The sequence below is a fragment of the Ipomoea triloba genome, chromosome 4 (assembly GCF_003576645.1).
Source record: "Ipomoea triloba cultivar NCNSP0323 chromosome 4, ASM357664v1".
In the NCBI taxonomy this organism is placed as follows: Eukaryota; Viridiplantae; Streptophyta; class Magnoliopsida; order Solanales; family Convolvulaceae; genus Ipomoea; species Ipomoea triloba.
This window is the reverse complement of record NC_044919.1, coordinates 31,342,302-31,368,425: the sequence shown is the minus strand read 5'-3', so window position 1 is coordinate 31,368,425 and position 26,124 is coordinate 31,342,302. Positions and strand designations below refer to the sequence as shown.

The following is a 26,124-nucleotide window of genomic DNA, read 5'->3' as shown; positions in this document are numbered from 1 at the left end:
TCAGTTCAACAACAGTTCTAGACGGATGAAATAGTTCAACACAACTGCAATATCAGTTCAACACAACTGTAGTATAATTTAAGATGAACTATAGTATCATTTACAGGAACCGTTTCTCTCACTTATTAAAACGACATCGTTTTGTGACCATGGTCCACGGTATAACGACGGGGTAACTAGTGTGAGATTAAATGGAGATTAGAAATGAAGTTGAAACAATTCATAATAGAGTCCATCATTTTCAGTGCACAAAAATATGCCAAAGCATAATTGGTAACAGGCAACCCTACATCAATATGATTATATTAATGTCAATTTTGGGCCACATACACACACTCCATCGCATGTATGTTTTTGTCATATAAACATATAGCACAGTGGACGTCTCTTCCTGTTTACCTTTATTCGATCTGTTGCTTTTATCTATTTTTGAATAACAAATATCTTAAACATAAAATACTCTCGTATACGAATATGTATGAGAATTATAATATAGTAGCTCAGATATAGAAGATCGAAAGTTGGAGGATCCCGAGCCTATAAGTACTCTAAAGAGTCAATCAAAAAGGTCCATCCTACAAGCATTTAATGTGGTATTTATAGGAGTTTGGAGGACACACATGCCGCAGAGTCGGCATGTGAGATACGTGCCATTCATGCACTCGACAATCTCAGAGGCTAGGGAGAGGCATTAACGTGTAATGGGATATCTGACTGACCAATAGCTATCGTACCCGGTTGGAGCGTTATTATTGATACTCGTCTCTTAGCACTCATCACATATGATCAGGGAGCCCTAGCTAGCTAAGCCTAAAGGTCTTCAAGCATAGACTCATTAAGCTAAGAAGGAGCCTTGCTTTCAAGTCGGGTTGTGTGAGTACTCTCATGAGGTCGGATGCAGTCGGAAAACGACCCTCCCTATGCATGGAGTAGGATCCGATCAGGTGCTCATTACGCATGAGTCGGTATACGCGGAGTATATTCCTTATCAATAACTTTGATTTATTAAAAAAAAATCTACAATTATTATGTGAATATACTCTCGATGTGAAACTCACCTTATAATCTAAACTATACTCTCACTCCAAACTCATTATTCCTTTCGTTATTCTCTAAACACTTCGATATAAAATTCATGAAGTGTTCATTGTCCGAGTTTGTTGAAATCATTATATTTGAGTACTATCTTGAAAGACGATATGATGCTACAACACTCCTATCACTATTGGGAGGTAGGGAATTAGTTTTAAGGAAAAGTGTATTACACCTGGCTTGAATTCCCTTTTTGGGATTGAAATGGTTTTATATATTTTTCAAGAAATTTTTACTCCGTATTATTTTTAAGTAATTTGTGAAAGTTTCCAACAAACCGCACTAAGGATATCCTATGCGACGGTCTAAAACCAATAGGGTATTGACAATAATTGAATGTATGACTATATATATGGGAATCATGTTCCATTCACTTGACTACTCATTTTGGGACAACTGTTTTATTTTATTCCTTGATATGATCAATATTCTTGAACTTCTCGGTGCCTCTCTAGTTCTTTCATGCAATAATCCACAAGATTAAGCAATGGTCCACTGTACTACTGACGCAATTACACATTAAATAGTTCACTATTTCTTAAGCTGGACACTAGTCTAGTGGATGATAAGTGTTATTCAAGACTTGCTTCTAGCAGCATGATAGGGGTTTGATCTTTGCCATGAATAATATCTTTGCCATGAATAGTAAAAGTTCAAATTTGGTATGAGCTCCTTGTGTGCAGAACATTATAAGTGAATTGAATAGTTTGGTGTTAGTCTTAAAAATAAGTTGACTCAATTTACCTCTTTATTAACGTAAACTTTCTCCATTTGATATTTGTCACAACTTACCACACAACCTTCTCGCCAGGAACTTTAGCTTTGGCCAATACTTTCTCAATTTCCACCACGTATATTTCTAATTCATTAGTTTTTTATATCTTTCACGTATATATGATTATTGTATGACTAATTGACAGAATTAACTAATTCATAGATGGTTAGTTAATAAGATATTTGCATGTGAATATTATATTATACTACTACTTATGAAATATTTGTGGTGTCTTGTAAATAATATATATCAGGTCAGATAACATTCGAATATAATCATCGGACATTACGTGGCAAAAGGACAAATACTATGTATGACATTAGCCTATGAAAATGGAGGTTTTACATGATCTAATCATAATGAAATTAGACTATTTTATGCTATTGTCATGGGCCGGTAAAAAAGTCCTACAAGTTCCTTTCAATGCAAAGAGTTGAATCCAATTTATTGACATCGACGTGATTAATTAATTAATTAATTACTACGTAATACAAGTAATTTATTTGAAATTTTAATCTTTTTAACTTATGTAATATATACCAAGGACCTTATAGTTCAGTGGTACCAAATTGCTCCCTTATATGGAAGTTTATGGTTCAAGTTAAAAAAGTAGTTAGGCTACACAACACAAGACCTAATGCCCTTAGGCTGCACATTGCATACTAGCATAGTAGCATTATTCCTACTATTATTATATCATTATTCTTCAAGCATACTTGGATTATCAGTCTAGTGATTAGTAGGGGCAGATTCAGAAAAAATTTCAAGTAAGAGCGAAAGAGATACTTTGAAAAATAAAAACGAAACAATTAGAACGAAAAATAGCCATAAATATTGTTGAATATTGACAAAAAATCAAAACACATCAAAACTTTATAAATATATTCATAACAAATTTTGAAACATAAATAATTTGATAAACACATTATAAATCACACATCTCACTATTAATATAAAAAAAGAAGACTTGCGCATCTTATATTTTAAAGAATAAAAATGAAAATATTGGTGTAAAATCTAGGGAAAACAATGTACTTTCATAGGTTAAGGGCATAACTTACCATCTCACATAACTTTTCTTTTAATTATTTGATAAATATTTTATTTACATCTAAACATGTACTACACAAAGGAGCTACTATACATATATGGGGAGGGGAGGGGGGGGGGTTGGGGAGAGGACAATTGCCCCCACTATAGATCCGCCCCTAGCGATTAGCACTAATCTCAGGTACCCTGAACCAATACTCCAACAATATATCCCAAAATATTATCCATTCTTATTAGATAATATACATCTCGAATTAAACTTATATTAGGTGCCATTGGTCACTTAGATGAATAAATAAACATATACAAGTCAAGGTTTATAGGTATGTATAGTTTGTCATAAACATAATGGCCAGTATTGCCCCCATCGATCACTAAAACATCTTTCGTGCACTAATCAATTTTTACTAAGTCCATTTAATATAAGAAACGTTCGTAGTTCAATGGGATTAGGTGAGCTGTCCATTATTTGTACCTGCTTTTATATAATTGTATATCTGTATGCATCCATTACTATTATTTATGATTTTCATCATATCATTTGATTTTTATGTTTTCTTATGTTTGATTCCTAAGTTCAAATCAAAAGTAATCATATTCGATTTCAATTATTTAACTATGACATTTTTAGCCATTTAAAATTATTAAAAGTAGCACATTTCAATAATCCATGACCATATTTGAACAAGTTTAAATTTAAAGACTTAAAGTTTTTTTTTTTTTTAAAACAAAAGACTAAAATTTTAAAACAATAAATTAAAATAATTGTCCCAATTTATAAATTGGTTTTTGTTTTATGCGTCGTTTTCACCGCTAATACAATCAACTGGTCAAACTCGATAACACAATCTGCTAACACAAATCGCTAACTACTAACCGCCGATTGTCAAACAAGCCTAGTATCTGTCCCTATCAGAGTTCGATTCTGTCACCACCCAAACAAGACTTTCGTGATTAGGCTACAATCATTTTTAAAAAGTTGACATTATCTTGGAAAGCATTCTTAAAGCACTTGTTAATAATGGTATAGATTAGCCCCAATTAGAGACTTAGCCGAATGGGTAGACCATAATTATTATGTCCACAGTACATTTTTTTTTTAAAGTTGCGCAATCAACAAATCAGAATTTACTCTCACACGGTCTCTTCTAGTCATAATCTTTAAGTTAGGCGACAAACTAACTACACTAAATTCAAGAAAACCATACATTTATTTCTAGTATGATTTACTCATTGCGTGTAATTTATAAACTGTTACACATAAATAAAATTTACTTAGTCTACAACCTTGCCCAACCAAGTTTTTCTGGCCATCCAAGAAATAATAATAGTACGGAGTAAGCAAAAAAAAAAAAAAAACATAAGAGGATGTATCATGGTAAACAATTGACTTCCTAACGATTTTTAATTCATTGAATGGAATTTTCGTCGCCTGTTTTCTTGCGGCAGACGGGAAAGACTGCTTCAAATACACTATCCGACTGTGGTCAGCTTGTCGCAAGTGTGAATCCTCAAAGGATCCGAAAGATGCCATATTCTTCCCATCCCAGTGTTCCGATTCATTTTTCAGATTTTTTTCCACTCTAAACCCAGAAATATAAACCTTCATCATCATCATCATCATATTAATATTCAAGAACAGCTCAACATGTGTGCACAACAACTCCCTCCAGAAAAGTCAACTTTCCCAGTTTCAATATTGAACAAATATATATTATATTGCAGACGAAATTGGCTTTTCTCTTTGAATATTTTAAGCAAAAGGCTGCTGTTTTGCTCTCTCGTCATTTTTACCCGATCAATGATCATCGTTTGGGGGTTGCTATCTATCTACCAAATATTTATCACCCTTACAATAACTCATCCCTCAAATGGCAACCCAGACCAAGTCAGCGCCAGCGCAGGAAATTCACGTTTTCTTAAGAGAATTACATTTACCAACCCTGTCTTCCTAGCTACCTGCTTCTCATATTGTGGGCAAGCTGTGTTCTTTACTCCTCTGTAAGGTGAAACACGAAATTTCCAATTGGGTTTTAGGTTTCTCTGTTGAGTTTGGTGACCCATTTGTTTATTTGGTCAATGATTTTGTTGATGCAACCACTTAGGTAATCAGGAATATTCAATTCTTTTGGACAGGAATACATTGTTTTCTTTATTTCTCAAGCAGTTGGATGTGGGGGAATGTTTTCATTAGTCTAAAGTTTGTATCTTTAAATTTGGGTTTTGTTTGTTGTGTAATACTTTTGGTAATTATATCTGAAACTGGGCTCAGTTGTGGAATATTGCTTGCTTTCTGTGTTATATCAGGGGAAGGATGCTCAAGGTTTCATAGTTTTGTAGTTTGAGAGGAGTTTTTGAAGTTTGGGAGATTCGGTATCTTCAAAATGAACACCAGGAGAATTGCTTTGATTGAAGTGAGTTTGATTGTCTGGATTTGCTGGTTTATGTTGGTTACTGGGGCAGACGATCGAGTTACTCATCCTGATGAAGGTAGCAGCTTTATTTCTCTTGTATCCTTGGTTAGGCTATAGAGCTGGTTTCGAGTACTGTATTTTCCCGACTTTATATTGCTGAAATTTTTATGCTGAACGGTGAGTCTAAAGAGTGTGTTAAGATGGAAGTTCACATTTGTTAAGAGTTAAATGAAAATCAAACATTCAAACACTCCAAAGTATACCCAGGATTGATTTTTCCTGTTTTGAGATGGGAGTTTAAAAGCTAACAAACATGTAGAAGCTAGGGACATGATTCTTTGAAACTCGTAACCTGCCCCTCTTTGTCTTCTCAAGCTCGGCATGGATGAACTTTGAGTTCGTAAATAAGGAAATGCCTGCACTATGATATATAAAGTTTTGTTGATATCGATGCTAAAATTGTGGTGGCTTTCAAATTTTTTTTATGCAGTAAAAGCATTGCGTTCCATCAGGGGAAGCTTGATTGATCCAAATAGGAATCTCAGTAACTGGAGGGCAGGAGATCCATGTGCCTCAAATTGGACAGGGGTGCTATGCTATAATGACCCACTGAGTGATGGCTACCTTCATGTGCGAGAACTGTACGACTTCTTCAACTGTGCCTTACTCGTTTTCTTTCTTTGCTTTGCCATGAACATAGATATTACACAGTATTAAGATACCAGTTATTATTACAGTTTCTCGACTTTCTCATACTATGATTGAACGCTTACATTTCTGCTCTAGTGATTTTTATCTTCTTATTATTATTGTTGCTGTTGTTTTTTGAAGAAACAGTGATACAGATTATACAAGTATAATTGTATAACCATTACATATTTACATGAGCCCGCAAAGAATCACTGTAAAATGAACAAACTAACCAGTAGCGACCATTACAATATAACTCATAAATTCTGCGTTGGTTGGTGTCAAGGCGATGCTTTTTGCTTAACAATCGACAACAATCAAAATGGAGGGCTGGAGACAATTTGATTTCAAACTTTCTACTTGATGTGAATCCATCATTATCATTTCTTTTTGTGTTTGGGATTTTTTATGCCAAAAGTATGAACTCCTCATTCTGTCCTTGTAACAGGCAACTGTTGAAAATGAGCTTATCAGGAAGTTTATCACCTGAGCTTGGCCGCTTATCTTATTTGAAGATATTGTAAGTTCTGATTTCTTGGACATGCTTTTCTGTCCATTAGGTAGAGGTGCTTCGCTAAATCAGTAAAATATTCTTGTGATTAGTTTCTTTATCCCCCACTTTGTTATTGCTTTTAACCAAAATGTTTGCTTTTGTTTGTTCTGGAAGAGATGTGATGTGGAACACTATTGGCGGAAGTATACCAAAGGAGATAGGAAATATTTCAACGTTAGAGTTATTGTAAGTTGCACTTCTACATAATCTAATACTTCTTATCCTTTGACATGGATGACTTGTCAACCTTTAAAATTTTCGTCCATTCATTCTGCTACTGAAAATTTTCTAGTTTGTTTCTCAAAAATACACGACATATTGCCTTTTCCTGATTTTCTTCATCACTCTTCTTTGTTCCAGGCTTCTGAATGGAAATGAACTGACAGGTCCCTTGCCTGAAGAGCTCGGTAATCTTCCTAATTTAGACAGGATACAAATTGACCAGAATCACATATCGGGTCCAATACCTGTCTCATTTGCAAATTTGAACAAAACACAACACTTGTAAGGAAACTTCTGAATTGCTCGCTCAAATCCAATGATATTTGACTTTATTCCCATCACTGCCCGGACTTTTCATTGTTACATGTTATGTATCAATGGTACTATAGTTCTTATTTTTATTTGTTTATGTTCTCTGATTAAATTGTTATTTTGTTTCCTGGACAGCCACATGAATAACAATTCATTAAGTGGACCAATCCCGCCTGAGCTGTCTAGACTTCCACAGCTTCTTCACTTGTAAGTTGTCTATCTCGCTTTTTTAATTGTCTTTGCATATAAGGATGTCTCCACGAAGTGATGCAAAATCCTTCACAGTTGAAATGAAAGCATGGTTATCCTCGAACTGTAAAAGGGATTGTCCCTGGTAACAGTCACTTACATTTACGCTCAATAATAGTCCAAAGTTGAGGCTTTTAACAACTTTGTTTAATAAAATGATTCTTGTTCCTGTAACTGGAAAACATTAACTGATAATACACGGGATAGTGTGATTATAATAATGCAAGCTTCTCAATTAGATTAGTCTTGTTAATATATATTTTTACATTTTATAGATTTATGTATACCGTTTTTCTTTCAAGTTCTTTAATAATTTTGGTGGTTCTGTTGCTAATTCTGGACACTCGTTGCCCTAGAGTGCTTCCTTGCCTTCCTTTTAGGCTTTTACCAGACTATTCATTGGCATTATGATTATTTCTTCTTGCTAGTTGTTAATGACATAAATTTCTCAGATTGCTTGACAATAACAACTTAACGGGATCCCTTCCACCAGAGCTGGCTGAATTACCAAAAGTGCTCATCATGTAAGCGGTATTTCTTTCTGCATAAAATATTTATCAGTGAAATATCATACATATTTGAAAGCTGACGAACTTGACCAGTGTGAAAGAGGATGAATCTTGAATCAATCCTGTAGAATAGTGAAGTTTAATAGCATTTAAGATCGATGGGGTCTTGTTATGCATGCAGATCTTAGTGTTCATATACTGACATAGTAGTTGTCCACCGAAGTTTTCCGCGTGGATTTTAGGAAAAAACCAGAAAAATTGTAAGGCAGGAACTTGATTATTATAAAGTCTGCAACTAAGCTTCTAGACTACTAAAATCTATAGAACTCTACCTTGGGGGAATTTTCCAACGTACCTAATTTATGTGGGCAGGGATTCACATTAACTGAAACTAACTAAAACTTGATATTCCTAATAAATTACATGAAAAAAGAGACTATCAGTGGGATTCAGTGGTAGATAAATCTTTAAACGTGCTTTTTTCTTCAGTGTCTTGTGGACTATGTTACTTTTAATTCTTTCGCATATGGAATCTAAAATGGCCTTTTTTCTGAAGCATGTATATAATTAAATAATAACTCTGAAGAATTCTCTCTCTCTCTCTCTCTCTCTCTCTGCAGTCAACTTGACAACAACAACTTTGACGGGAGTCAGATACCAGAGTCTTATGGAAATATGTCTCATTTGCTGAAAATGTAAGTGAATGCAAAACTTAATTTTGCCCTATATAGAGTAAAAGATGTAAGGCATTCCTGATTTATTTTATTTACCTTGACTGTGATTTATCGTGTCGTAAGGTTGTATTTTAATTGTATGCATATTAGAGGATGCAGTTGTCTATTCCCGACCTATGCTTTCAGATTGTTTGTTATAATTTTCAAAAGGATCTTACACTACACTATATAATATATATATATATATCCAATCTATGTTTAGCTTCTATATATTGACAACTTTCAATTTTAATACGTTAAATGATGTTGACAACGAAAGTAATATCTTTGGGTTGAGTTAGTATAGTCTTGTAATAGAGCGTTTTAAGCTACTAGCATTCCGTGAAGCTTAACTTCTCTCTCTCTACACACACACACACACACAAAGACTTTGCGTGGGGCCTAGGTACTATGTTTCAGATACTATATCTATCATCTGAGGGCTTTTCGTTTGTCTTTGGTTATCAGGAGTCTCAGGAACTGCAGCCTGCAGGGGCCAGTACCAGATCTAAGCAAGATAGCTAATCTCACTTACATGTAAGTAATATGCCATATGTCCAAATCTATGAGTGTGTAAAATACGAGATGGTGCGAGTTTTTGGTGCATATAACTATATAAGGTGTATTTCATATATTTTTGAACACTTATTATTTAATCTACGTCGGTTCCAGTGCAAATGCAAAACCCTTCGTTCTAAAAGGGGCCAACTATGTGATAGTTGGAGAGAAATTGGGTAGTCATTACGTTTCATTGTATTTCATTCTTTTGCTCCAATCCTACTCTAATTTTTAATTTTCGCATTTCAGAGATCTCAGCTCTAACCAACTTACAGGGCCCATACCAACAAATAGGCTCTCCGGGAATATCACAACCATGTAAGAGTCTATCTTTCATTCTTTGGACTTAATCGTCTACTCTTAATTATTAGCCAGTTGCCAGAACAGATATTATTCTTTGGCACATTGGTAATCCTATTGAATCGCAAAAATTGTTAGGGTAAAATTTTATGCATACTAATAATATCAATTTTGCAGCGATTTATCGAACAACAATCTTAATGGAAGTATTCCTGCAAACTTTTCTGAACTTCCTCGTTTGCAGAGACTGTAAGCATTTCACCTAAGCCTCTTTTAACAGTTTGATTAACTGGACTTTATTTTTTTGTTTCGGTGTCCTGATTGGAGCTATTCTTCTTACCAATTAATTGTGCTAAATTGATGGTCGCTAATAAGTTACTCTGCCTTTTCCTTTGCAGGTCTCTTGCAAACAATTCGTTAAGCGGTTCTATACCATCCAGTATTTGGCAAAATAGGAGACTTAATTCAACTGAGAGCCTCTTCCTGTAAGACCTCGAACTCGTAGATTTGTGGTTTCTTCAATACTAAATATCAACAATTTGTGTGAGAAGCCTACCGGTGTACTAGCAAAATGACAATATCTGCACGTTTCCAAGCCAACATCTTTTTCTTCTGGTCTTAGTTTAATAGCGTTTTTAGTGGTCGAAGTCTGATAGGTGAATTGATTGTTGAATAACGTACATTTGAGATCATTTAATTTGTATAATTCTTGAATACTGCAGGGACTTTCAGAACAATGCGTTTGCCAATATATCGGGAAGTTTGATTATCCCACAAAATGTCACTGTTAGGTTTGCAATTACTATACTCTTCCGCATTTATGAATTATTTCGTTGCATTACAATCTAATACTAGTTGATGTATTTTTTATTTTTTTTGGGTATAATTCTTTAGGTTCCAAGGAAACCCATTGTGTTCAAATGCTAACCCGTTGTGTGGATCTTCTGGCAATGAAACGGATGACGGCATTATGTTAAAGAGTATCACTGACTGCCCCGTGTTGGGGTGCCCCCCACCCTACGTGTATTCCTTGCCTTCTCCTACTTGCTTTTGCGTTTTACCTCTGCTTGTTCAGTATCGGTTAAAGAGTCCAGGATTCCGTGATATCCGGCCATACCTGAATGAGTTTGCGTGGTACCTGAGCTCTGGTCTAGTGCTGAACCTTTCGCAAGTACACATTAATTCACTTGCCTTGGAACCGGGCCCTCGGTGGGAGATGCACTTTGAGTTCTACCCCATTTTCATGGACGTTAATAGCTCCCGTGAATTCAATAAGAGCGAAGTTTTACGACTTATGGGCTTATTTACTGGATGGCTGATACCCGATAATGATCTTTTTGGACCTTACGAGCTTCTCGGGTTCACCCTACTGGGAGACTATTCAAATTGTATGTCACTTTTTCATAATCTTAATTATTTTGCATGGTTTATACGAGTAAAAACCATATTCTGTACATGATTTTATGCTCACCGTGTACGTTTATGGTCCTCTTGCAGATATCCCTCCTTCAACTTCATCCTCCGGCCTAAGCAAGGGAGCTCTAGCCGGCATCATACTAGGGTCAATTGGCGGTGCAGTTACGCTGTCTGCATTTGTGTCACTCCTCATTTTGAGATTGCATATGCGGAAATTCCGATCAGCTACAAGGAGACGCCAAAGTGAGTATCGTACTGATAGCTGTGATAATTGGCCCTCTCTTATTTTAAATCATTAAACTCATCAAGAACTAGCTGCAATAATATATTTGTATCATCAAAGATTTTGAAAATACATCTCAAGTTTGGCTTTTCTGAATACCATGCACTGGGTAAACCCCGCATTGTGACCCTAGCCGGCAAAGGACCACAAAGAGGTAAACCAGCCTAGGTTGTCCATAGCTTATCGGCTCAAACCAAGAAGACCAATAAGTCTCTTCCGTTGGGAGTCGAACTTGTAACCTTGTGGTTACCAAGTCAACAGCTTATCCAACTTGTCTGGGTTGCCCCACATACCATCAATAATTTGAGGTGTTGTGAGCACATCTTCTCTCTTGATTAGTTTTTGTCTCAACACTATGAACCAAGGGGCAAGGGCTACCATATTTCTAACATATTTCATCCATTATTTATGATATATCTCAAACCTATAGCCTTGTTTAGATGTTTCCATGCTATGTTCTATAGCCGTATTTTCGTTATTTTGCAGTGTCAAAGATCTCTATCAAAATTGATGGCGTAAAAGAGTTCAGTTTTGAAGAACTGATAGCAGCAACGAGGGATTTCAACAACTCAAGTGTTGTTGGGCAGGGAGGATACGGAAAAGTTTATAGAGGTGTCTTAGCCGATGGGACAGTAGTGGCCATCAAGCGTGCTCAAGAGGGATCATTGCAGGGTGAAAAAGAGTTTCTTACGGAAATTGAACTATTGTCTAGGCTGCATCATAGAAACCTCGTGGCTTTACTTGGATATTGTGGAGAAGAAGGTGAACAGGTAGGTACCTTAACACTCCGTAACTTCAAAGAAGACTCTTTAAGTTATCATGCTTTCCTTTTCTTAAAATGCACATCACGTAAAATGAAAGATCGTTGTCTATAACTAACAGAATAGTTTAACGCTAAATTCATTGGTACAATTTATGACCGAAAATTGCATGGTTGAGAAATTTGACACGTGAAATAGAAGATATTCAAAATGATTGTAAGCAATTATTTCCCCATTAGTGCTTTCACCGTGACACCATCTAACAGATGTTTATATACGTTTTTTTTCTCTGCTTCACATTTAGATGCTGGTCTACGAATTCATGCCGAATGGTACTTTGAGAGATCATCTATCTGGTAAACTAACGAATCTTTTTGTCGTCTTCCTACTATTATCATCTTACGCCATTAACTGAACTCCTACCCATGTGATACGACAGTTAAATCTAAAGATCCTCTAACCTTTGCCCTGAGATTGAGAGTCGCACTGGGTTCCGCGAAGGGCATTCTATATTTGCACACGGAAGCTGATCCGCCTATATTCCATAGAGATATCAAGGCAAGTAACATATTGTTGGACGCAAAATTTACAGCCAAGGTTGCTGATTTTGGACTTTCACGGCTTGCGCCTGTCCCTGATCTCGAAGGGGAGGTCCCCAATCACATATCAACTGTTGTTAAGGGTACTCCGGTAAGCATAAACTCTTTGAAAATAAGTAGCCACGTAACTCGAGCAATCTATTAATACACTAGCAAGCAACTTATTGATGTCATGATGTGCGTTTGTTTGGAGAACTTAGAGTTCACATATGCTACAAAGTCACAAAAATGGCGTTCTTGCAGGGATATCTCGACCCGGAGTATTTCCTAACCCACAAACTCACGGACAAGAGCGATGTTTACAGCCTTGGTGTAGTATTCCTCGAGTTGTTGACTGGAATGCACCCAATTTCTCACGGCAAAAACATTGTTAGGGAGGTAAGCTCGTTCACACTTCATTGTACTGTTGAACATAGCATAATATAACATAGTTGAGATAGTACACCTCCTCCACAATTTATTCAGGCCAGGGTGTAGGACCCTTAGGGCGAGGGATTTCACCTTTTGTGGGCAGATAGTACACATCCTTTAATTTAGTTGAGAAATAGGCCATAAATTCACACAAGATTTGTGGTTTCCATTGCATCAGGTAAACGTTGCATATTCTTCGGGCATGATATTCTCTGTGATTGATGAGCGGATGGGATCATATCCTTCTGAATGCGTGGAGAAGTTCATAACACTGGCTCTCAAATGCTGCCAAGACGACACAGATTCCCGGCCTTCAATGGCAGAAGTGGTTCGAGAACTGGAAGCCATATGGCTTATGATGCCGGAGTCTGACACCAGAATCAGAGATTCATCATCGGTCACTGATTCAATCAAGGATGTCAGCTCTTCATCTGCATCGGCGCCCATGAAAAATCCCTATATTTCAACTGATGTCTCTGGCAGTGACCTAGTCAGCGGCGTCGTCCCCACCATTACTCCCAGATGATGCATAAAACCAGGGGCAAAGAAACATGTTTGTATATAGCCATTGACTTGTTTCTGTTTGCAGAATTCAGTAGTTAGTTGTTGCTAGACAACATGATTCTGTTATTGATTGTAGTGTCTTGTTTGTTAAGGATCCACTCTCATTTTGATACTTGAATGTTGATTATGGAACATAAGTCATTCTTGATTTGAGTCAATTAGCTATTACAATCCTTTGCCGATTAATATCACAAACCAAACTTTACTTAAAGCCCACATTTAATGACTACATGCTTTCTCAAAAAAAATAAAAATAAAAAAATCAAGAATTCTTAATTTGAACCAGTTAGTTATGAATAATCTAAATTGGTTTGCTGACTAAAATTAAATAGTATGTTTTAATCAGTACAATCATGACTTTTATAATCTAGTATACTAGCATTATATTAATTATGAAAAAATTTTAAGTGTCAATTGGCACAATTGCCTTTTTGTACCTTGTATTATCATGTATATACATACATGATTGTACAAAATATTACTTCGTATTAGGAATAATTCCTAATCATATTCAATACATTCATGTACGTATACATAATAGTACCAAGTGCAAAACGCATCAGTACCAATCGGTATTGTAGAATGCTGCATATGTTTACTACATTTGCATAGCCTTAACAAGGGTTTCCACTTATTTTCTTTTCAGAAGTCCAATATACAGTTCCAAAAGCCAACTTTTGCAGGGATCCAGAATAACATACAAGGAACTTGTTCTTGGTAGCTAAGCTTTCTTTTGAAATATGAGGGTAAAACATGAGATATGCACATCCTCCTGCAGTCCTGGGCTAGGTAGTTCCCTTCTCTAGAGGTTGAAATATACAAAAAGAATATATAACAGACACACATGGCCATAGCAATCAGATGCTCACTAAAAACCATCTTAAACCACACGTTTTCATGAAAACAAACTTTCAATTTCAGCACAGACCATTCTATGAAAATGGTTTTGAATATCTTCCCAAACCATTTTTTGATGGTGCAGGTATGTAAGAGGAAACGCCATGAGAAGTATCCGTAAGCTCTGGGGATGGCACGGGATGAGATGAGAGGTCATTGGTCACTTGGGGAGTTTCAATCTGGAATTGGAAGGAATAGGTGAGCTGAGGAAGAAAGCAATGTGCTATTAAACAAAAGCAGATTAGTAGATGCGTGTACCTTTATGGGGTAAACTTCAGTCACCTCTTCATTAGTTTCATCCAGGTACACAACATCCTGCATAGTGAGCTGGTGGTACTCGACAATCTCCCTTAGGAAACGGTTCTCGCGTGTAAGTACTGAGTTCTCTTGAGCCAACCTAGCCTTCTCAGCCAAAAGTGTCTCTAGTTGGAGCCTTATCTGATATACATGTATTACCATAATCATTACTTCCATTGTGGGGCAAAATTTTAAGCATGAGAAGATTAGAAAAATGCCATGAAATATGAGAAATGATGCATAAAAGAACTGAAAGCAAGTCCAGATAAGTCTAATTGCATGACTCATACACCATGGCAAATGACAGATCAATGTTATATCATCAGGAGGAATACCAAGTCATCATCTTCTGGGTTGCCACCTTTATCACGACTTTCTCTAAGAATTCGATTTTCTTCTTCCAGCTGTGCACAACGCTCTTTTGCAAAAGCCAAATCAGCTTTTACAGTCTTAAGCTCCCGTAGTTGTACTTTTGATTTTGCAGCCATTGCATTTGCAACCTGACATACAAAACAGATAGTGTATCAAATAACTCACAACAGCAACTACATGTATTTTGTCGAGAGCATTGGAAATTAATAAGAGCAATTCCATATTTCCATAGAACATTTCATCTATGGTTTCCAAATTCCAATCTCAAATTACTAGGAAATTTACTCCACTATCCACTAATAACAAGAGAAGCCATTTGCTGCAAAAGATTCACAAAAATCCAGAATATTTGAATTCAAAATCAGGGCAACTAATAACTACATATTAAAATTTAAAATATATATAATAAAACATAGAAATACTCTGTTTATGCCCACGGAACCAAAGATATATAGTCATACTCCAAATAAAGTATAAGACTTGATTTTGCTAAAGACTGTATTGGAGCAATATGTTGTCAATTTTTTTTTATATATATGCATTTTATTCATTATCCAAACCAGTGATACACAGTTGCCACCTTACGTCGCGAGATGCTTTCAGCTGAGTTTCTAAATCAGTCTGTGGCTGGGTTTGCACATTGTTCCGCATAGCAGGTTGCTGCCACACACCACTAGCATTTGAAGCTTGATTCTGCACAGAAGTACTTCCTTTTCTCCTTATTTGTAGCTTTCGAGTTTGAAGTATATCTGCAGTACGATTCTCCACAACTGCACGACCCTCCTGCACAGGAATTGAAAATATTCATGCCAAAGCAGGGAAGCAGCACCATACATTAAACTGTGTAGATGAAGCATTCATTACAAAGAGAGAGAAAATGCAGATATGTACAGCATCATTACAAAAGAAAAGTTAAGGGCGTAAGGCAAGCCTACCTCAAAAGCATTGCCAATGGTGTCACCAATATAATTAAGGGAAGATGCAAGGGCATCCAGTCCTTTCTGCAGTTTATGGTTTTCTGGTTTTCTTTGGCTTTCTGGAAGCTGTTTTAAACCATAAAGTGGCAAGGAAACAATGATATAATTTAGGTTTCTTATGTATGTATTTAAAGCCAAATACATCTAAACACACGGACCGGAAGAAATGATATTAATTAAGCAAAGCATCAATAAAAATTGATTAACTCATGAATTACAGTTACATATCTGCCTAAAATGTGAGTAGCAATGAAATGGAACATTTGATCAATTGACAAGCTTCCTGCTCCAGGAGTGAAAATTTTACTAAAATAATAAATTGTTCACATGTTAAATAAGTTTCGGACTTTCAAAACCTATTTCTGACCTTATCCCTTGTTGTGGTATCAGACATCTGCTGTGTACTTGTTCTTCCCACAGCTTCATGTTGTTGTTGGCCCACAATATCATCATCAATAATGGATTTTGCTTTCCTGGCTAGTGCACCCCAAAATCCTTGTTTGGGTTCATTAAAGCTTTTCTTTGAAGTATATCCATAGTTGGATGAATCCTACATACATACAAACAATCTGGCTGAAGTGGAAACATATTTTTCCAAAAATAAGCAATTCAGAGCAAGTGAACAATTCAAATAAATATCCATATCCAACTTCACAAGCTGAAAATCTTGTTTGGCTTCAGCTATGGTGGAGAATTCTATATTGCAAATCTATCAATCTAGTTCTAAAAAGAATGAAAAAGCCTTGATTGCTCCTAACATTCAAATTTTCGCTTGTCACATGGACATTATAAAATATAAAGTCCAACTGAATAACATACTCCTAGTAAATAATAGTAAATTTAGATAAAACACTAATATGATTTACGCAAGCTAATCTCATTCATCAATCCTTTGGGATGCGAAATTCAACTCCGAGTACTCATACTGACTGAATCATAAAATCACTCAAGTCCTGCTCCGTTAATAGATACTTGAAAATTAAGTATGTACATGACTTATTACAAAAGTATACGCATAACTCTGAAATGCAATGAACAAATGAAGTTCCAGAAAGTGGACCTTATTAGTTGAGGAAGGAAAAGAGGAAGATCTAACGGTATTAGACTCCCGAGGAGAAGAGACAGCAGACTCGCCGTAAGCTGAGGACAGAGAGAAGTCGCGATGAGCCGAGGACGCTCTGATGGCCTTCGCAGCGAGCGACGACGAAGAGTTGCCGCCGTCAGGCACTGAAATCGAAAACGGAGGAGGAGGAGGCTCGTGCAGACTCTCAATCTCTTCCCCGGACGCAGCAGAAGTCCTCGGCACTTGCTGCCTCCGACGGTACGCCATACAATCAAAACTCAATGCACCGCTACCACCACCACCGCCGCCGGCAATAACTAATTCCGCCGCATTCCATGCGAAACTCGCTCAACTGCTCTCAATCAATGTCACCAGTAATCACCCTCTCCTCCCGATCGTCTCCCTCTGACTACACCTTCTACTGTTTGTCAACGCGTCGTGACCCGGCTAACTTCGCGGACCAAGAATCCCAGATCTGATTCCTCAGCTTCTAGATTTGCGGTTTGGAATCCGGGCCTAGTGTAGAAAGCATTGTCAGATCGGCCCAATATTTTAATGCTAATCTGTCCGGCCCATATAACTCGCATTATTATTTGGGCTGAAGCCTAAAATAAATTAAAGGCCAATAATTGTTGGGATTGTTATGGGCTCACCAAGATCTATCAAATTGAAAAGAAAAAAACATTGATTCTTCAATGAAAAGCTAGGAATCTATATCACACGGTGAAATATCTAGCAATTGTAGGACCAAGGTACACATTGCAAGATAGATATGTTCTATGTTCATTTTACATTTGATAACTCATATTTTTTTTATTTTGTCAAATTGGTAACCTGTTACCTACACACAAGAGGTCTTTACCACTTTTTAGTAGAGTTCGAATCTCCACATTACTGTAAGAAGTAAGATTAAAGATTGGGCGATGACTTGAGCTACTTAGTATACTGAATGTTTATTTTTATACGAAAAGGGCAAGGTTTGAAGGTTGAATATTGGGGAGCGTATGGTAGGCAATTATGATGGAAAGAAGACTTCAGCGGCCACCATGATTAACGTCACGTTGCAAAAAGAGAGTTCAAAATTGGCATCATATCATATATATTTCGACGACAAACACAAAAACACGGCACACTCTTTCCCTACCAAACCCCTTTTATTTCTTGCCACCATCATAAATTCCTATAATGTTTTTTTTTTTTTTTCTACCTTTTCAACCTTTGCCATGATTCCATTCATACGTTGCCAATCTTGCCGTACCAAGAATCTTTTTCCACTTGGTAATTTCAATTACTACATACACCTTAAAAAAAATACTACAGAAAGAAACAAAACCAACTAATACGTCCCAATAAAGTAGTCTTCAACAAAAGATGACACATTTCCTGGAAAGAAGACACATCTCCTGAGTTTTGGGTCTCAGAATCATGAAGCCTAAGCTAATGTAATGACCCTCAAAGCTAGATGCCATATTCTCAGCATAATATCAATATACTTTTCAATTTATATTGTTGAAATATAAGTTAAGGAGAGCTAGATGTCATCTAGTGAGCACATTAATTTAGCCATTTATTTATATCTTAACTAAACAATCATAGTCATGGTTTAAAATACCTCAAATTATCTTTAAGATACGATAATTTCGACCCCTCGCCATGCCAAACTCCTTCACCTTTTGTATTGCCAATAGCGATTTAACTTTCAAACTCCACTTTTCAAAAATTCTTATCCTAACAAAACGAAAGTCCATAACATATACCATAGAACACTTGTAGAAACCCTAGCTAGTAACTACAAACCTTTTTTTCTCACTTGTAATTTTCTAATAATTGGTCGAGATTTAAACACATAACTAAAGATTTTGAGTTTAAAACTTTTGTTATATATTCATACTAGATTTTGAGGTTAACTAATACTTTACATGTACATGTATACTAATTGAGTGGAATTATTAGATCATATTATTTTAGTTAAGTATATTCCTCCATAGTTATCATAACTTTTCCTTTTTGTTAATGAAAAAATTCTACCCCATATTAAATAAACAAAATTAAAGTTAATACAGAGCAAAGGTAATGAATACCCATTTATCATACGAAAGAAGACACTTATTCGAGATGAAAGATAATGTGTTTTCACCCTCAAAAGGCAATAAAGTCTATCGCATTGATCCCACATTCTGGTCTGACATAATTGTGGAGGTGTAAATGTGATCCAGTAGTTTTTTATATTGGATAACCAATACTCGATGTCAATAAGGAGCTCACGTACTTTGTAAAAAACGTACACATTGTCGTTGTCAAACTCAATCTTGAATTCTTGCCATCAATTTGGCACACAAGTACCAACTGAGTTGCTAATTCTAACTTTTAAATAAAAAATAATAATAAAAAAAAAGTGAAAAGAGATACAATAACAAAGTTAAACTATCAACAAGTCAACTATAAAGTTAACTGGTCTACTAAGAGTGTATTTGGTTCATGGGTTTACACACAAAAAAAAAAAAAACAAAAAAACACAAGATTTGATTACAATTTCAATTAAAAATGAATATCCTTAGTTTCCATCTTATTGATAATCTGATTTTTAAGTTTAGATTAATACTTTTAGATTTTATTTTATTTTGTTCATATTGCTACTTTGGATGCCATTATATTAAGATCAATTGTGTTAGCTTTTTATTTTTGTGTTTTTTAAATATTTATTATAATTATAGGGTCATACATAATCAAACATCAATATTAATAATCATTTCAATTTCACCGTACTACTAAATATACAAAATACTTTTACCAAAACACATTATCATTACCAAATATTTGATTCCCATTTTGATTCTCTTATGGGAACAAAGACACCCTAAATGTTCCAAACCTATATATATGGAATAATATATACATAATCAATGAACACATGTCAAATAAAGCAGGATGATTTCTATGATAAGATTATTAATATTGTGTCATGCATGACTCATCCCTTTTTTTACCTTTAGGAAATGCCACAACACAGGACTGAACCTTCCTTTGAACAAGCATATAAAATGCTGGGGCTGGCATGCCCTTTTGCAGACAGATCGACATGGAACCGCCTATGATAGATGCCAGGGGTTTTCTTTGGCTTTCCCATGTTTTCTTTGATTAAAGTTTACATTAATCGGCAAGCTAAGACGAAAGCTTTCCGTCGCGTTTTTTCTTAATGTTTTTTTTTCTGGGACAGTAACAAGACATTGGTCACATGGTCTGCCGGCCTCCATCGCCGTCCCACTTGCAGTTCTGTAGTGGACATCTAGCGATAATGTCCACATTTGAACATTGAACCGGAAGCGTTTCATGGGATTATTTTGATCAACAAGAGAAACTCACGTTCAATATATGAGGCTATGTATTAGATAAATTTTACATTGTGATTTTAGTCACCATAAATCTATAATAAGATAATATTCTCAACTAAAAAGATTAATAGATTGTCTCTGGTAAAAATCAATTTGTAATTCTCTAATCATCAAACCAACAGTGTAAGTATTTGACTGGTGTCGTTGGATATAGTCCGAGAGGACTTTAATTTGCAAATAGAATGTTAGGTTTGATTTAAAAAGTTTGGATGGATAACATCACATTGACGGATAGGAATTGTTATACAAAAGGTGACTACTGGTTAGTGATTGTACTTGCACTTGCGGGTAGGAATTAAGTGGAGTTGCAGCACCAGGCACATGCATATATACATGAGTCTTATTAAGGATTTGAGTATATTACCATATTGGAGAGAGTTTGGTAGATAAAGTTTGAGTTACACTATATCTACTCTTAAATTTTACTTCTTCAATTTTAGAATGTGATAGATTTTAATAAGTTTTTTTATGTAAGTCTTGTTACAAGTGTCTACATCAAGATTTTGTGTGGGAAAGTAAAAGTTAGGAAATATAAAGTGAGAGTACACTAAGTAATTTTCATAAAGTTTACTAATATACACTGTTCACTATTGACTGTAGAATATACAGAGTATTATAAGAGCTTTACTACATAGGCTCTCAAATCTGAGTTCCTAATGTGACTGACACAAATAAATTACTTTTTTTTTTCATGTGGTTGAGGTAGATCCCAATACAAGTGTTTACATCAAAAATTTGTGTGTAAAAATAAAAAATGAAAAAATATTACTTGTTGTACTCTCAAATTCTACTCCCTCCTACAAAATATTGATGTTGACATTTTTATTGAGACCCAGAAAGATAACCAATCATTCATTGTCACAGAATAAAAGTGAGGGTGAAAAAAAATTGGAATGCATATAATATCTCCATAAAATGAGAATGTAAATAATATTTCCTACACTGTAATAATGTTGGGTCTATATACATATAGGGCAAGTAGCTATAGTGTAGCACTTGCTTGTAATCTCTTTGCATGATTTAGTGTTTTCAAGTCATTTCATAAGGTGATGACCCATCACCTCCATCAGACTTTTACAGTGTTGTTTTAAATTTATATATACACTAATAGCAGCAGGTCTTCTCACCTGTAAAGATAACAGATTCCAACTTCAACTACTGTAATTTGTAGCTGTAGAGTGAGAATAGGGAGTCATGCATGCAAGCCTAGTCTAAAAGAGCAAGGTCACATAAAGAAAATCCCACCACATAAATTTGGTCCAAATATTTTATAGGTCTGGGTGAATTTTAAAAAAAATTATTTCAATTAATTATTTTTTACCTTCTTATTATTTTCTATCATATTAAAGCTATTATCATATCATTAATTTCTTATAACAGATCAGAGCATATCAGAACAATTAATTGTGATTCTATTAATTATTTAACTTATTTTTTTCTTACTTTTTTAACTTCAAGATAAATGTTTTTCAGGTAATATTATATAAAAAAAATTTTAAAAATTGTGTATAAAAATGAAAAAAAAAACACCTGAATTTTTTCTCAATAGTCGGTAAGTTTAGTTGTAATTTCTAATATAAGTTTGTAACACAAATTATAACACTATATATATGAGCCACTTTCAACATGAGTCTTGGGCGGTCGCTCAATCCGTCCTTGCTCAGTACCAACCCTGACACCGATTTTGAGTAATTAAAAAGATAATTTAAATTGCAGTGATTCAATGACGTTTTACTTTAAAAATTAACAATTTAGTACCCTAATTATGCAATTTTTAACAAATATGGTCTACCCAGCCAATTATTGCCGGGAAGTTGTAATTTATTTTAATTTGTTTAATAAGGTGGCAAATCGGTCATTCTATGTTAAATAAAAATAAAAATAAAAATCAAAAGAAAGTTAGCTCAAGGCCGGCAAGAAGAAGCAAACTCAAGGCTTCCGGAAAATCGAGATCAAGAAGATAGCCACAGGCACGTGGTGTTCTCGAAGCGCCGCATAGGCCTGTTCAACAAGGCCAACGAGCTCTGCATACTGTGCGACAGGCATGTCGTCGCCATCATGGAATCATATGGCGGCAATCACGTCTTCACCTTCGGCTACCCTATCACCCACTCTGTCATCGAGCGCTACCTCTCCAATGCACAGTGCCCAACGAGTCAGGAGCCGGAGGACGCGTCGGAGGATAATATCTCCCAGCGCTACCACCGCACGTGATAGGATCGGAACTCGTGACGGAGAAGGAGGCGGAGTAAGACGACGGCTGTTGCGGTGTGTCATGATTGCAGTGATAAAATCGCTGTAATTGAGCTCATCAGTGACATAATCATCAATAGGAGTTAGCAGGCCCTTGATCCGGAATTTAGCTATTTTGTTATAAAATTTTGTCATTTTCTTGTTAGAAGATTTTTTTTCAATTTCAGAAAATACTCGGTAGCATAATGTAGATTTTGAATGAAATTTCCAATGTTTACTCTCGCTAATTCTTCTACAATTTCTCCCTATCTTCTCGAAACTTTCCCTTCTTCTCTAAAATTCTTCTCTTTCCTTCTGCGATTCTGCCCTTCTCTTCTGTAGTCTCCCTTTCTCAATTTTTTTCCTTGTCTGGTCCTTCAGGGCTGGCGATGTGCGTGATAGAATTGGTGGAACCTCCTTATAGAGGCAATGTGCGTGATAGAATTGGAAGAGTACACAACGGCGCGGGAGGAGTTGAAGAATAAGGCGGTGTTGAGAGCCGATGAGATATGCTTTTTATTTGAAATGATTGATTTGCCTCCCTTATTAAACAAATTAAAATGGATTACAACTTTCCGGCGACAATTGGCCGGTAAATTGGCCTTCTGGACCAAATTTGTTAACAATTGAAAAGTTAGTGTACTAAATTGTTAATTTTTAAAGTCATAGGACCAAAAGTGTTATTTTCTCTTGTTTTTTCCTTTTATATTAGAACCATTATCACAAATCCCTCAGCGTATCAGAGCAGATCAGAGCATATCAAAGTAATTAGTTGTGATTTTATTAATTGTTTAACTTATTTTTTTCTTACTTTTTTAACTTCAAGATAAATGTTTTTCCGTTAGTATTATATAATATAATTTTTTTTAAATTGTGTATAAAAAAAATAAAAAATAAAAATAAAAAAACACCTAAATTTTTCAAACTATTTTTCTCGTCGTAAGTGATACGGTAAAATACAGAAATACGGAAAAATATATTGTATTTATACTCAAATGGTACAAGTAAGAATACCTTATACGAAACCTGTCTACGTGACAGTGGATCAGAGGTTCCCTCAGCGTATCAGAGCAGATCAAAGCATATCAAAGCAATTAGTTGTGATTTTATTAATTGTTTAACTTATATTTTTCTTACTTTTTTAACTTCAAGATAAATGTTTTTCCGGTAGTATTATATAATATATATATTTTTTAAATTGTGTATAAAAATATTTTTTTTAAAAAAAACACCTGAATTTTTCAAACCATTTTTCTCAATAGTCGTAAGTGTAAAATACTGATATAGGTGACAGTAGGTCAGAGGTTCCCGGTCTCTTTATCTATTCAACCGGTCTACCTAATAAATGGGCCTTTTATAGGTGACCTCGGGACGGGTTCCAGCCTGGCGGCATGTGATACGCGTGTCGAGCATGCATCGGTCAATGCATCGGCCCAATCCCTCAACGGTTAGGCATTATCTTTTGGCCGGTTAAGGTTCGAACCCCAAGAGACCCGGTAAAAGGTTGGGATACGACCCCGACCGATCACCGCGGACCGGGAAAAAGGGTTCTGGAAAACTCAAGATACGACTCGTGGCGTGCAGAATAAACTGGGAGGTCGGTAGCTCTAGACCGAGATTTTATCTTTATCCTCATCAGTAAGTTTAGTTGTAAGTTGTAACACAAATTTCAACCGTCCTTCTTTCACTTTCTAAGTTCTTTTATATATATATATATATATATATATATATATATATATATATATATATATATATATATATATATATAGAGGCTCCTTCCAGCATGGACCAGGAGTAGTCGCTCAACCTGCCCTTACTCAGGACTGGCCTTGACACCAATTCTGGGTGATTAAAAAAATAATTTAAGTTACAGTGATTCGGTGACGTTTAAGTGAGAAATAAGTGTTTAGTGTTTACAATAAGCCACCTTAACATGGGAGTAAAAGTGTGAAATCCAACACTGTCATAGCCAGAATTTAATTTTGCAGTTTCATATAATACAATATTTCACCTGAAAACTAAGTAAGTTATCCATAAAGGCTTTGAATCCATATATCCTTATTGCTACCACCACCACACTAAAGGGAAGATACAACAAAGAAATCCTTTTTTAGTTGAAGGACCAAAGAGATAACCAAGGTTCGACTTAAATCTAATTGTGCAACAACCTCACCAGAATAAGGAAGGATATGTCCTACCTTGGACACATTCTAGAGTATTGCTTTAGATTAGTAGCTAGCTTCGATACCATTAGTTTTCATCACATTAGAAGGTCAGTGAACTCGGTTGCCCACACTTTAGCTAACGATGCGAGCACTCGATTGGCCCCAAGACTTGGAACAATTCCTACCAAACTTTATTGTGCTCTTAATTTCTAGTTAGTAAATAGTATTCGCTAGTATTTGATTTTAAAAAGAAGTGATTATTAATTAATAAAATAAACAGAAACATATTGCATACTTGAAGAAATGTACAAATTGGAGAACCCCCATCCCCATCCCCACAAATGAAATTAAAGAGTTTTTCATGATTTTTAACGATAAAAAAATTCCATGCACACAGTTAACTCATGCATTCTATACATGAATAGAAATATTGTGAATGAAACTGGTAGAAATAACATAAAGATTAAAATGTCCATTGTGTAATAACAATATTCAACGATAAATTCGTAAATTTCTTCTTTTCCCCTTTTCAATATGTTGGTGAATCCCAATTCATTAAGGGAAACTCATTAATGGTAATTTAATAGTTTGAAAGGATTACAATTTTTCCAATTGAGCAATGAAGTTTTCATTTTAAAGGAATTCGAATTACACCCAACCAAACGCCTTTCAATTGGTGGCCACCCTACAATTTTTTTTTTGTCCACTTTATTTTCTTATACGTTGACTGATAGCCTATTTGATAAAAGATTTCATATTTGAATTCAACAATTGTGGTTGTTTGTATAATTTCATGAATTTAAAATAAAAAATTTATTTATTAATCAAATATAAAATAAATCAAATGACACATAACGATGTAAATTTTAAAAGAAAAATGTAACATTAATTTATTAATTATTTTATTACTGTAACATTTGAATACAAATTTAACACCCCCCTCCCACCCCCCAGGAAAAAAAAAACCATCGAGAATTATTTTTTTACCGTACAAAAACAAAAATATTTGATTCAACTATTTTTGAATTAATATTTATTTCTATATGTATATACTAGTATTTTAAAAGCAAAAATAAATAAAAGAGAAGTATTTTCTTTTCAAAAAAAAAAAGAAAAAAAGAAAAGAAAAGAGAAGTATTTTAAATCCTAACTTAAATTGCATGATAAAAAGGTATTAATTACGTATATAATATCATAATCAATTCTTAATATTATTATGGTAAATGCTCATTCAACATCAGAATAAATATGGTAACAG

At 35.1% G+C, this 26,124-nt stretch overlaps 2 protein-coding genes across 4 annotated transcripts; one reads left to right on the top strand and one right to left on the bottom strand.

The window, feature by feature from the left end:
- Window positions 1-4,417: 4,417 nt before the first annotated feature.
- On the top strand, window positions 4,418-13,629 carry LOC116016527 (probable LRR receptor-like serine/threonine-protein kinase At1g06840). 3 transcript variants are annotated; one of them, XM_031256837.1, is made up of 22 exons: window positions 4,418-4,923; window positions 5,054-5,117; window positions 5,225-5,407; window positions 5,822-5,972; window positions 6,470-6,541; window positions 6,689-6,760; window positions 6,935-7,078; window positions 7,244-7,315; window positions 7,810-7,881; window positions 8,487-8,561; window positions 9,048-9,116; window positions 9,387-9,455; window positions 9,615-9,686; window positions 9,836-9,922; window positions 10,160-10,228; window positions 10,332-10,825; window positions 10,935-11,096; window positions 11,623-11,906; window positions 12,202-12,253; window positions 12,337-12,587; window positions 12,740-12,874; window positions 13,086-13,629. In XM_031256837.1, exons 3-22 carry the CDS (start codon window positions 5,302-5,304, stop codon window positions 13,431-13,433), a joined length of 2,856 nt encoding a protein of 951 aa, XP_031112697.1. In that variant the 5' UTR covers window positions 4,418-4,923; window positions 5,054-5,117; window positions 5,225-5,301; the 3' UTR covers window positions 13,434-13,629. The 3 variants fall into 3 exon arrangements, with proteins under 3 accessions (XP_031112697.1, XP_031112696.1, XP_031112695.1); XM_031256836.1 differs by lacking the exon at window positions 5,054-5,117 and having other exon boundaries at window positions 4,418-5,022; XM_031256835.1 differs by lacking the exon at window positions 5,054-5,117 and having other exon boundaries at window positions 4,419-4,923.
- A 445-nt stretch (window positions 13,630-14,074) lies between these two features.
- LOC116017341 lies at window positions 14,075-17,531 on the bottom strand. Its single transcript, XM_031257903.1, has 7 exons — window positions 17,075-17,531; window positions 16,382-16,564; window positions 15,973-16,080; window positions 15,623-15,820; window positions 15,001-15,165; window positions 14,627-14,806; window positions 14,075-14,547 (listed from the first exon to the last, which is right to left on the bottom strand). The coding sequence occupies exons 1-7, from the start codon at window positions 17,342-17,344 to the stop codon at window positions 14,404-14,406; spliced, it is 1,248 nt and encodes a 415-aa protein (XP_031113763.1). The 5' UTR covers window positions 17,345-17,531; the 3' UTR covers window positions 14,075-14,403.
- Between the last annotated feature and the right edge of the window lie 8,593 nt (window positions 17,532-26,124).